This window comes from Microcaecilia unicolor, chromosome 1 (assembly GCF_901765095.1).
Source record: "Microcaecilia unicolor chromosome 1, aMicUni1.1, whole genome shotgun sequence".
In the NCBI taxonomy this organism is placed as follows: Eukaryota; Metazoa; Chordata; class Amphibia; order Gymnophiona; family Siphonopidae; genus Microcaecilia; species Microcaecilia unicolor.
In genome coordinates, this window is record NC_044031.1 from 130128800 (window position 1) to 130142595 (window position 13796).

At 44.7% G+C, this 13796-nt stretch overlaps 1 protein-coding gene across 2 annotated transcripts in view; it reads right to left on the reverse strand.

Annotated features, from left to right (window-relative positions):
- Positions 1-13796, reverse strand: part of LOC115468460 (lanosterol 14-alpha demethylase) — a 110773-nt gene that overhangs the window by 63293 nt on the left and 33684 nt on the right. For both annotated transcript variants that reach the window (XR_003941874.1, XM_030200204.1), the window contains exon 3: positions 9258-9434. Coding sequence is in view for 1 of the 2 variants with exons in the window: in XM_030200204.1 (XP_030056064.1) it covers positions 9258-9434 (177 nt within the window). In the remaining variant the exon portion in view is untranslated. The remainder of the gene's footprint in view (positions 1-9257; positions 9435-13796) is intronic.

The window sequence follows — 13796 nt, forward strand, 5'->3', positions numbered from 1 at the left end:
GTTGAATGGCTGCGACACAGAGTGGTGGGGGTGGTGCTGCTGGGACACCATGTCTACCTGCTTTTGGATAAGAGGCATGAGCGGGGACATGTAAGAGATGACGGAGGTTGATGGGCCTTAAAGTATACTCCTGGAATGTGGGGGGAATATCCTCCCCCATTAAAAGAAAGAAAATCCTTCATAGTCTTAAAAAGAAAAGGGCAGATGTGGCGCTCCTTCAGGAAACACATTTATCAAAGCAGGAGCATGAGAAGCTGAGAACTTGGTGGGTGGGGACCATATTGGAGGCCCCGGCAGTAGGGAAAAAAGCGGGCGTTGTTATTTTATTTCATAAAGCTCTACAGGTGGAGGTGGAACAGGTGTGTGTTGATCCTGAAGGGAGGTATATAATAGCACAGGTAAAAGTGAATGGCAATATATGTCTCATTAGTAATATATATGCTCCCAATGTGTATTGTAAGAAATTTTACCATTTAATCATTAGTAAGATACAACACTTCAACATCAAAAATAAGATAATAGGAGGGGACTTTAATGTGGTGGCGGACACAATGTTGGATAGATCACACGGGACAGCAAGCACGATGGTGGGGGCCGGTAAAGGCATAAAACTGCTATGTGAAACATTGGGAGTGGTTGATGTGTGGAGGGTATTGCATCCAAATACTAAAGACTATACACACTACTCAAGAGCCCATCACACTCAATCAAGGATTGATTATCTATTGATAGATGAAGAGAGCTTCACACATATAGCGGAGGCCGATATTGATCCTACGATTATATCAGATCATGCGGCTATATATATCAAATTTCAAGATAATACCTCACATAATAGACAGTATAGGTGGGCATTTCCTATGGATCTATATAAAGATTCGGAGTTTTGGACTTATATTAGAGCAAAGTGGAAAGAATATTCATTACACAACGCATCTCACAGGCATACCCCGATATTGTTTTGGGAAGCTGGAAAGGCTGTCCTAAGGGGAGAGATAATAGCGTATAGCATCAGAAAAAAGAGACGAAGAGATAAAGAGATCATAAGATTAGGAGATAGCCTGATACGGTTGAGGAGAGCTTACGGACAACAGTCCGCGGACCACCTTCGTGAGCAATTATTAGCCACGCAGACATCTCTGAATGAGCTATTACATCAGCGTGCTAATAAATCAGCAGAGTATTACAGATACCAATTGTATAAGTTTGGTAATAAGACAGGGAGGATGATGGCAGGATTAGTAAAAAGGGGGAAGGGACAGAGGAGAGTGCTAGCCATTCGGACACAGGAAGGGGGATTGGTACATACTGATGCAGAGATACTAGATGTATTTCATGACTATTATGCTAAGTTGTACACTAAGAATGAAAAGGAGGATTTGGATCCAGATATTTATCTTGAGAATGTTAAACTGCCGAAGATAACAGTGCAGCAGCAAGAAGAGCTAAACAAGCCAATAGAAGTAGAAGAGGTCCTGAGAGAAATTAGAGGCAGTGCATTACATAAAGCTGCGGGGCCAGATGGGTTCAGGGCAGAACTGTATAAGATCTTAATGCAAGATATAGGAGAACCACTGGCAGATGCCTTTAACAAGTCGGTGGAATTGGGGGAATTACCGCAATCCTTATGTCTAGCGGATATTATGGTTTTTTTGAAACCAGGAAGAAATGTGATCTTACCAGAATCCTATAGGCCTATATCACTTATTAGCTATGAAGCTAAACTATTGGCTCAGATCTTGGCTGCTAGACTGGCAACAGTGCTGGCACATATAGTGGCGCCCCCGCAGGTGGGATTTATACAGGGAAGACAGAGTGGGAAGAATATTAGGTTGATATTGGCCACGATGGAGAGAGTGCGAAGAGAAGGAGGGGAATCCCTCTTGATCAGCTTCGACGCCGAAAAGGCGTTCGATCGGGTTGAATGGGAGTTTTTATTCGCATCGCTCAGGGCATATGGCTTTGAGGGATTTTTTACACAAGCGATATCCATTCTGTATAAGAACCCGACAGCAAGGGTGTTGGTTAATGGTACTTATTCACGATGTTTCCCAATAAATCGGGGAACTAGACAGGGTTGTCCTCTGTCCCCCTTATTATTTGCCATTACATTGGATCCCCTGATTAGAGAAATTCTGGGGAATGTGGAGATAGAGGGGATTAAATTGGGACACCAAGAATTTAAAGTTTCGGCGTTTGCTGATGACATTTTAGTCCATTTGGCGAGACCGGAGGAAACGTTGCCGGTGCTGATGGAAGTATTTGCAGAATACGGGGCTTTTTCGGGCTTTAGTTTAAATTTTCAAAAATCAGAAGGACTACCCACTAGCAGCATGGTAAGGGAGAGGTGGAAGGGATCATTTCCATTGAAGTGGGCGGATCAGGAATTTAAATACTTGGGTATAAAATTAACGGGGGACTTGAGAAGATTATATAGAAGAAACGTTGATGAGTTATTAAACTATACACGGAATCAATTGGATCTATGGGAAGGACTGCCGTTAACACTGAGTGGCCGAATTGGTATGTATGCCATGATGCTGTTCCCGAGATGGCTATATGTCTTAAGACAGCTGCCAATATTGCTACAGATCAAGGATGTAAAGAAACTTAGGAGAATGGTGACTAGATTCTGCTGGGGTGGAAAGAAGGCCAAAGTTAAACTGGAATATATGTATGGGAGTAGGAAAGAGGGAGGCTTAGGGATGCCTGATATCCAACAATATAATTGGGCATGTTTGACCAGACATTTAGCGGACTGGATATTAGATTCAGAGGAACATACGGCGTGGAGTACGGAGTGTGTGCTGTTTGAGCCTTATCACCCCTACTATATGATGCATGTTCAAGGAAAGTGGATACCTAAGGGATGGAGTCAGCATCTCTTGTTACAACCAATGCGACGGGTATGGCGATATATTTTAAAGGGATTAAATAAGAATCCACATTATACAGATCTGCTTCCTCTGGTGGGGAATAGTGCCTTTGATCCTGGGAATACACAACCGAGATTCAGAAAATGGGCACGGGAAGGGATAGTATTAGTGGCCGATGTTATGCAGGATTCGGGGAAGATTATATCTAGAGAGGCCTTAGAGAATATAGTGGGAGCTGAGAATGTGACATGGTATGATTATTATCAATTACATAGTTACATTAAGCAGCTAAATTCTGCTGGATGCGAGAGAGGGATGTATGACTTATTGGTGAATTTATTTCTGCCACAAGGTAGAGAACAGACCTCAATCTCAATACTTTATAAACAGCTGAGAATGATTTTCCCGCCCCGTGGATATGAGGAGGTTGCTCGGAGGTGGTCTGCGGATATGAGAGTGGAGGTTCGAAGCGGAGATATAGCCCAGGCTCTGAAGGAGATAGTATATAAAGTGACCAGTGCACGACATAGGGAGATTCAATTTAGAATTATTATGAGAGCATACTTCTCCCCTGTACAGGCCTACCATGCTGGTAGACTTACAACACCACAGTGCAGCAAGTGTAACTTTCAGAGAGCATCACTTTATCATATGCTGTGGGAGTGTCCGGACATTAAGGAATTTTGGGATAATATTAGGAAATTTTGTGAGACATTAATTCATAAGACAATTAGATGGGCACCTAAAAATCTAATATTGGGTCCAGGGGGGAGAGGGCTAAATCTGAAACATACAGAAGGTATATTTATGTATAAGGCTATAATTATAGGGAAGCAATGTATTATGCAATTTTGGACCCAGGAAAGTGGACCCTCTTTCTGGCAGTGGAGGAATTCACTTCATGCCTTGGTGCTGCTGGAGGCGCGTGAGGTACATCGAAGCCCTAGGAGTAAACAACGATTCTGGGAGATTTGGGAGCCATATGTGCAGGCCCTGTCAGGTAGAGCCCGCAGCTTACTAGTAAACTCACTCTCATTGTAGCTTGGGATAGGGAAGAAGACTGGGTAGAGTAGGCTGGAGTGGGAGGGAGGGGGGTGGGTGAGGTGATGGGAGGAAGAGGGAGGAGGGAGGGAAAGGGGGGGATGTGTGCTGGGCTTATGCTGCAATTGATGAAACTGAGACCAGATAAAGGAATGTGATTTCTGAAGGAAGGGGGTTACATGCAATGAGGGGGGAAAGAGTGTATTATCGTATCGATATGTATCTATTGGTATGAATGGAGGATTCTGAGAGTGATGTTCTGGGTGTATTATGGGATGGCAATGGAACAGCTTGGTAAGCGGAGCCTGGATATGCAAGATGCAGATCAATTTAATTTATAACCAGTAAAGCCTGTTTGAGATACTGACATAATGCAGGACTGCTGTGATTCTCCTGCTAAGGAGTGATGACTTGCTGGCTGACGGAGGCTGATATAATAGAGTAATGGAATGAAGCTAAGTACACAGAACGACATCAGTGATATATATTTATTTTTAAATTTTATTACATTATGAATAAAACCAAGCACACAGAATGATATCAGGGATTTGCATTTATTGTTCACAAATCTCATTGCATAATACTCTGATCACTAATGGATATATTTCAGAAATCGCAGACAGAGATGTTGATAATAGCTATTTATGACATTATTGCTTGCATAAGCCAGGGTTAATTAATACAGTAATTTAGAGGAGGGAGGGGAGGGGGGGAGGGAAGGTGGGGGGGGGGGGGAGAAAAGAAAAATTGATGATAGCGGTTTTGCTGTATTAGTGCAGGATGGCAATGTTAAATGCCTGAGATGTTATGTTAATATGGAATTGTTTTGGAGATGCATTCATCAATAAAAATTATTAAACCTAACTTAATGTTTTACTGGCAGCCTGGAAGGGACTGAAGAAAGTCAAATACCATGGCCACAAGGACAGAAGAGAAAAGAGGGCGGATGAAGGGTGACAGGATGCCCCCACAAAGGCCAAACCCAGACTGGCAGGGACACCATCAATGCTGAGATTTTAAACCCACATTCAGGGAAAGACTCTGTAGAATGATCCCAGAGGGCATTCTAGGGGAGGGATGGAGGGGGGGAGACAGAGAGAGAGGAGTTAAAAATAACTGACTAATAGTGGTCCCACAGGGCCACCAACAGCCAAAGCCTCAACAAGTGAAGGCCTACAAGCTGAGGCTTGGTATCCAGGAAACTCCTGCTGGTAACGGCCCCATGGGACCACTGCCAGCCCTCTGACTCACCAAGCCAAGACCCATAGGCCAAGGCTTGAACTTCTGAAGAAACCTGTCCCTGATCGATCAGGGCAAAGATCCACAGATCAATCCCAGAGAGCTCACTCTGCTAAGGGACTCAATCACAGGTCCACACGCCATAGACTGTGCCAGACAAAGTCAGACCTGATGAAGGAAAATCATTCTGCTGCACCAGCCCATCTGTACCATTTGATGGTGGAAAAATACTGGGCTGCACCATTCCTTATACTAGTGATGCCATCACTGAATTATCAGTGTTCTCTGCATCCAACTGTTGGTTGGGGGGTGGGGGGCATAACCCACTAGTCTGGATTGGTTTAGCAGGATAAGGAAATATATTTTGAGAGAGTGGAGGGAAGGAACTTTACTAATGACAAGGCCTTGTAGAACTGCTTGCCCTAAATAACATTGACTCTTTAAAACATCACCTACACAAGAACTGCTTATTTTTAGAGGCCTTAGATTAGTGGGTTCTTATACCCTGTTTCCCCGAAAATAAGACATCCCCTGAAAATAAGACCTAGCACAGGTTTTGCTGAATTGCTAAATATAAGGCCTCCCCCGAAAGTAAGACCTAGCAAAGTTTTTGTTTGGCCCCGATGGGACATGGACACAGAAACCTTCATTTTTTTTGCTGCAACCCAAAGACGAAATAACATAAAAGAAATGCAAGAAACAAGACTGAGGTGGAAAATCTTTCGTCCAGCGGACTCCTACCATCCTCCTTCACGCTTTTGTGAAGATCAACTACCGGTAAGTGAGCCTGGAAAGAAAAGAAACATCCCCCTTGCAGAAATAATAAAAGAAAAGAAAATGAGTAACCGAGCCCTTTCGGCACTGCTCCATCGCCCAAGGGCTAAGTCAGACTAGAAGGATGGAAAGTGTTGCGAATGTACAGGAGGAGCGCATAAAGCACCACCAACGGGGAACGGAGCTACCGTAGAATTTTTTTTTAACGTTTGTAATACGGTAGGGATGATCCTGTGCCCTAAGCCCTCTCACAACCTCCCGAGACCCCCAGCCAGAGCAGCCCGGCCCCACATTCCATTACCTTCCCTAGTTCATACCCCTCCTCCATTCCCAGCCCGGCCAGGGCGGCTCTGCTCCGCTCGAGTCCTGCGGTCACTGTGGGCAGATAGGCAAGCCACAGCCTACTCCTGCAGGATACCGCCCCCCACTTCAATACTGTTCCCGACCGCCACAGTCCCCCTACTACTCCCGAATAAGACATCCCCTGAAAATAAGACCTAGCGCATCTTTGGGAGCAAAAATGAATATAAGACACTGTCTTATTTTTGGGGAAACACGGTAGTTGTGGGGAAGAGGGGGAGGGGGGAGCAGGGGGCCTACAAGCAAATCTTGAAGACGAAACCTAATGCTTACTGTTGATAACAATGTGGATTGATGACTACCATTGAAGTATGTTGAGACCATTTTGATGATGTATTTGATATGTCGTCAACAAAATTGTTGCATACTAAAAGAGAGGGTAGGGGGATAAAATTGTTAAAAGTTTGATGGCGGCCTTTAATAAATCAGTCTTTATCGTGAACGTTTTGATGTTTGAATTTTTGTATCACTCATATTATTGGATATGTTTTTTGGAATTGTCATCAATAAAAAATGTTGAAATCTAAAACATCACCTAAACAAGATGTAAAAGCATAAATGGACAGATGTCCATGATGCAGCTCTATATATTTCTTCAATAAAAAGCACGCAGAAATTGGAAACAGATGCTACTACGCCTCTGACTTAATGTACTTTTACTGGGTCCTTCAGTTACAGTTCTGCTAAATCAATGGTTCCTTAACCTGTCCTATGGGAACCCTGAGGCATTCATGTTTTCAGGTTATCCCCCATAACAGTAAGATATCAAACTGGCTAGCAGGCTACATAATGGGGGCACCTATTATATAAAGGAAAGTAGGAATTTAGGCAGGCGCACACACCAGCCACAGAGCTGGTGTAAGCGCTCATGCCTAAAAACTGGTGATATGCACATTAACTTAGAGTATAAGTTATAATGTATACGCTCCTACCCTAGCTGAGATTAATCACCTCTCTGACCTCATGTGCAACTTTCTTTAAATTGGTCTCCTTATTTTCTAACTACTCTTACTCTCTTACCTATCTATATGTTCCATCTTTCCTTATATCCTACGCTGTCTATTAAAATGTTGTATTACGTATTGGGTTGACATAGAGGGGCATTTTCGAAAGGGACGTCCACGTTTCGATTTGGACATCCTTGCAAAACATTCCAATCCAGGGGCGGGGAAACCTATATTTTTGAAACAAGATGGATGTCCATCTTTTGTTTCGAATATACCCTCAGGGACGTCCAAACCCTTAAATTTGGTCGTCCTTAGAGATGGACATCCCTGATTTTCAGCGATTTTCGAAACCAAAGATGTCCATGTCAGAAACTCGAGGGAGAAGTCAGTATTTGTACTGAACTGGTCCCCCTGACATGCCAGGACACCAACTGGGCACCCTAGGGGGCACTGCAGTGGACTTTGAAATTGCTCCCAGGTACATAGCTCCCTTACCTTGTGTGCTGAGCCCCCCAAAACCCACTACCCACAACTGTACACCACTACCATAGCCCTTACGGGTGAAGAGGGGCAACTAGATGTGGGTACAGTGGGTTTCTGGTGGGTTTTGGAGGGCTCACTGTTTCCTCCACAAACGTAACAGGTAGGGGGGGGATGGTGCTGGGTCCGCCTGTCTAAAGTGCACTTACCCACTACAACTGCTCCAGGGACCTGCAAACTGCTGTGACAGACCCAAGTATGACATCTGAGGCTGGCACAACATATTTTTAAAGATGCTGTTTGAGGGTGGGGGGGGGTTAGTGACCACTGGAGGAGTAACGGGAGGTCATCCCCGATTCTCTCCGGTGGTCATCTGGTCAGTTTGGGCACCTTTTTGTGCCTTACTCGTAATAAAAACAGGTCCGGGTGAAAACGTCCAAGTGTTTGTCAGGGACGTCCTTCTTTTTTTCCATTATGGGTCAAGGACGTCCAAGTGTTAGGCATGCCCAAGTCCTCACTTCACTATGACTCCGACATGCCCCCTTGAACTTTGGCCGTCCCTGCGACGGAGTGCAGTTGCGGACGTCCAAAATCGGCTTTTGATTATACTGATTTCGACGTTTCTGAGAGCACGTCCATCTTCCAATTTATGTCGAAAGATGGGCATCCTTCTCTTTCGAAAATGAGCCCAACAGTATACTATGCCATACTTTGCATTGTTATCTGAATAATTTTACTGCTGTAATTGTCTATTGCTTATGTTTGATTTTAATCTTGCTGTACACCGCCTTAAGTGAATTCCTTCATAAAGGCAGCAAATAAATCCTAATGACTAAATAATGAATAAAATGTGGGTTCCTCCCAGACTCCACCTATGTGTATATGCCAACTGTAAGATACACACTATGTAAGATATGCATGTTATTTACAGAACAGCGCTTGAGACAGGTTTGAACATAAATGCCAGTATTCTAAACATCTATTAACACTAATGTTAGTGCTTACTTTACAGAATTACATCCAATGCTCTTTAGCTATTGTTGATCCAAATCTGTTGGGATTAACAGTTTAATATGTTGGCAACGTTGCTGTGTTCTTGCCATATTCTAACCCACTACTTTTGTCCTTGACAGTCCATGCTTCAAACTTCTGGGTGTCTGACATTTTCCACCCATTGAAGAATTTCTTGAAACATCTCAGCATAATTGAACAGCTGGTTCACAAGAGGGGAGGGTGTTTAAAGGGAACTCAAAAGAGGCAAAAAGTGAAAAATTTCTCTTCAACAGCAAAACGTTAAAAGAGAATGCAAGCACATAACTATGCAAAGAAGATAGCACAAAAAAAAACAAACTAAGGGGGGGGGGGGACGACTTGCGAGTTAGCAGTTCCATCAAAGTGCCACCATCCAATGTCATACACTTCTGTGGCTAGTTAATCCTGCCTACTGAGAACTGTAATAGGTAAGGAGCATCACATTCCCTTTGCATGCTTTGGAGTTTTGGAGGGGGGGGTGTTATCGTTTTGTTTTGTTTACACATACCGGATGAGGTACATCATAAGCTACTCCCTTGCCAAACACGGGTGTTGTCAACCTGGAATATACTTCTTCTGCATTCAGGTCTTCGTTTTTGCTATTGAAGAGGAGAGCAGCAGAATCACTCCCTAGCAAGTAAGTAAATGTCTTGCCCACCATGGTAAAGCTAAATACAGGTCCATACTGCAAAAACAAGACATATACAAAGTTATTAGTGACAGGGAGAAAAACAATAAAACAAGCTGCAAACTGTAATCCTGCATACCTGTTTACATACAAGCCACAGCACCACTGCAGACCAGTGCATCAAATAAGTCATTTTATTTTACTGCTCAAACCCTCATTCATAAATTCTAATTGTCCTATTCAAATTATCAGCTTTAACAGGAATTACGGGACAGACTGGACAGTCCAGGATTATCCATTACCATCTCAAATGCTACCTTTAAAAGCTGCATCCTGCTCTCGCTCATGGAATACTGTAGCTGTAGTTGGCTTACAACAATGTTGTTTAAACTCAGTGTCATAGCCCTCCTCCCATCTCCAGACCCCTTATGACCACACAAGTACTGTGCAACATTAGATGCTTTCTTCCAATGCTGTAGCATTCTTCTATCAATGATCAACCCTATGTGGTTTTCAACAAGCCCGAGCTGCACATTCCCTTACTGTTCTCATGACTATCAAAAAAACAGACCGGCAGGAGGAGTGGTGTAGCCAAAATGACACTTCCAAAACAAAACAGGAGAACAGCGTAGTTACAACAGAAGACTTTATTCTATAAAAGACTCGACAGCGCAACGTTCGGCCAAGAATCCTGCCTCAGGAGTCTTTAAAAAGACTTGATTGCAAACAATGAGAAAATCTTCTGAAGAACAAACTGACAAGCAGCAATTCTGAACAAGAAGAATGAATTGACAAGCAGCACCAGACCCTCTCTCAAGGATTGCTGCTTGTCAATTTATTCTTCTTCAGAAGATTTAGTACATAAGTACATAAGTACATAAGTACATAAGTAGTGCCATACTGGGAAAGACCAAAGGTCCATCTAGCCCAGCATCCTGTCACCGACAGTGGCCAATCCAGGTCAAGGGCACCTGGCACGCTCCCCAAACGTAAAAACATTCCAGCTGTTTTGCTTTGGAAGTGTCGAGTTGGCTACACTAATACTTCTGCTGGTTTTGTGTCTGTAGTGTCTCATGCTCCTCCACTTTGTGGATCCACTTATCAACAAACAGGGCTAGGATTCTGCATCATACCCAAGGCAAAAAGAAAGTCCAGAGAAAGCAAGCAAAGCTACAACTAAGAGGCAGATGCACTAAAGCTAAATGAGCCTTTAATGACTCTCCAACGAGGAAAATTTGATCCGTTGCATGCATCAAAGGGCTTTTACCGAGGAAGCCAGCAGCTAACGAAAACGGAATGGAGATGAGCAATTAGTGTGAAAACCCCATTGAAACGACATGCACTAACCTTTTCCGATTGCCTTTACGCAGGAAAAAGGCAGGAAAACTAACGAGAGGTCTGGACCACTCGTTAGGTCAGCTCTGTGGCAGGAAAAATCATTAAGAGAAAAAATAAACAAACTTTGAGCCAATCCCAGCGCATTAGCAGAGCTAAAAGCACTGTGATTGGTCCAAAGGACGTCAGAAAAACAAAAATAAATAAAAATAAAAAAAGGATCGGGAGGGGGCAAGGGCGCTCATCAGGAGCGTCCTGTACGGACGGCCTTGCCCCCCCCCCCCCGCGCTCGCCACTTTCCGCCGCTCCCCCCACCCCGAAAAAGCAAAATGCTAGCTGCCCCGGTCCCCCTCCCTTCCTCACTACTCTGTCACCTCAGCTCCGCCTCCCGACATCCTCCGTCCTGTGCCCCGCCCCCTTTTGGGGTCGTCGCCGCCATTCCCCTCTTCCATCAGGCCCCCCTCCCTCTTACCGGGCCCGTGCAGCGCCTCTCTCCTCTGTCCGAAGGCGCTGCACGGGCAAGAAGAAAGCTGATGGCTGCCTTCGCCCAGCTTCGATGGCGCGTCTTTCTCCTGCTGGGCCCGCCCCTGTCTGACGTCAGTAACCTACGTAGGTCCTGACGTCAGACAGGGGCGGGCCCAGCAGGAGAAAGACGCGCCATCGAAGCTGGGCGAAGGCAGCCATCAGCTTTCTTCTTGCCCGTGCAGCGCCTTCGGACAGAGGAGAGAGGCGCTGCACGGGCCCGGTAAGAGGGAGGGGGGCCCGATGGAAGAGGGGAATGGCGGCGACGACCCCAAAAGGGGGCGGGGCACAGGACGGAGGATGTCGGGAGGCGGAGCTGAGGTGACAGAGTAGTGAGGAAGGGAGGGGGACCGGGGCAGCTAGCATTTTGCTTTTTCGGGGTGGGGGGAGCGGCGGAAAGTGGCGAGCGCGGGGGGGGGGGGGCAAGGCCGTCCGTACAGGACGCTCCTGATGAGCGCCCTTGCCCCCTCCCGACCCTTTTTTTTTAATTTTGATTTGGGAGCCATGTGCTTGTGATTTGACTGTGTTTTGACTGTTTGTGGCATGCGCAGAGCAGCTAACATAACGCTTGGCTGCTCTGCGCATGATTTGGGGGCTGATTAACGATGTGTATTGTGATTCTTTGGTACATTGTACGTTTCAATACCGATCTCAGCATGTGTGACTTTTTTTTTTGGTGCATTTTTCGTTATTTTAAAATCGTTAGGGACTTTAACGATTTAGATTTTTTTACGTTTGGTTGCTGCATCTGCCTCTAAGTGCTGTACTATAGAGTTCCCGAAGTAAGCAAATTAGGAGCCAGGAGATGCAAGAAAAGGAGAAAGCAGCAGCAATGGAAAGAAGCAAGTGTTCAACTGGGGGTGTAGACAGAACAAGCAGTGAATAAGAGATTTTTTTTTAATGCAGACCTGATACAAGGACATTTTCATAGCCTGCCTACCTCAGTGAATTCTGCTGCGTTGTGATTCAGACTGAAGGTGATCATTAACAAACACCCATTATACACACACAGAAACACATGCACATACATATAAAACACACATATTCCCCCTAATTCCATAAAAGTCACCAAGAATTGTGCGCACAATTTAAACAAGCTAATTAGCACCAATAATTGGCATTTTAACAAGCAATTATTGGCACTAATTACATTTAGTTCAACTTTATGTGCCTAAATTTTACACGCAATTTGAAATAGGGAGTGCAGAAATGGAAGGGTTATCAGTGGAATGGGGGCATTCCTAAAATTACCATGCACTGTTACAGAATAACGGGAATATGCACCTAATGCAGGTGCATACATTTGTGCCACACTTCAGTTTGAGCAAATGGCTACGCCTAAAGTTGGAGGAGTGGCCTAGTGGTTAGGGTGGTGGACTTTAGTCCTGAGGAACTGAGTTCGATTCCCACTTCAGGCACAGGCAGCTCCTTGTGACTCTGGGCAAGTCACTTAACCCTCCATTGCCTCATGTAAGCCGTATTGAGCCTGCCATGAGTGGGAAAGCATGGGGTACAAGTGTAACAAACAAAAAACGTAAGCACTATTCTGTAAAAGTGCCTACATTTAAGCACGGCACCATATATAGAATCTAGGCAAATTAGATACACACACCAATATACACAAAATATGCTTCGTGGGAAATGGTATCGCTTGGTGATCAGCAGGGGGACATGCGCATCTCACCGTTGAATTCCACTGGACAGACACTACAGGCTTCTCAAAGCATACAGGACTCTGTGGAGAGTGAAGGAGTAGCCTAGTGGTTAGAGCACTGGTCTTGCAATCCAGAGGTGGCCAGTTCAAATCCCACTGCTGCTCCTTGTGATCTTGAGCAAGTCACTTAACCCTCCATTGCCTCAGGTACAAACTTAGATTGTGAGCCCTCCACGAACAGAGAAATATCCAGTGTACCTCAATGTAACTCATCTTGAGCTACTACTGAAAAAGGTGTGAGCAAAATCTAAATAAATAAATACAGAGCTATAGGGAAGTGGGAAAGAGCAAGATACAAGGGAGCCACAGCCCACAGAGACACCTAGATCAGTCTAGGGGTAAAAGGGGCGATCAGGGATGACAAAGACGTAGCGGAGAGATTGAATGAATTCTTTGCTTCGGTCTTCACCGAGGAAGATTTGGGTGGGATACCGGTGTTGGAATTGGTATTTCAAGCGGACGATTCAGAAAAACTTACTGAATTCACAGTAAACCTGGAGACGTAATGGGGCAGTTCAGCAAACTGAACAGTAGCAAATCTCCAGGACCGGATGGTATACATCCTACAGTACTGATAGAACTGAAAAATGAGCTTGCGGAGCTACTGTTAGTGATATGCAATTTATCCTTAAAATCGGGCGTGGTACCGGAAGATTGGAGGGTGGCCAATGTAACGCCAATTTTTAAAACAGGTTCCAGGGGAGATCCGGGAAATTATAGACCAGTGAGTCTGATGTCGGTGCCAGGGAAAATGGTAGAGGCTATTATTAAAAACAAAATTACAGAGCACATCCATGGATTACTGAGACCAAGTCAGCACATTCAAGGACATGGATTACTGAGACCAA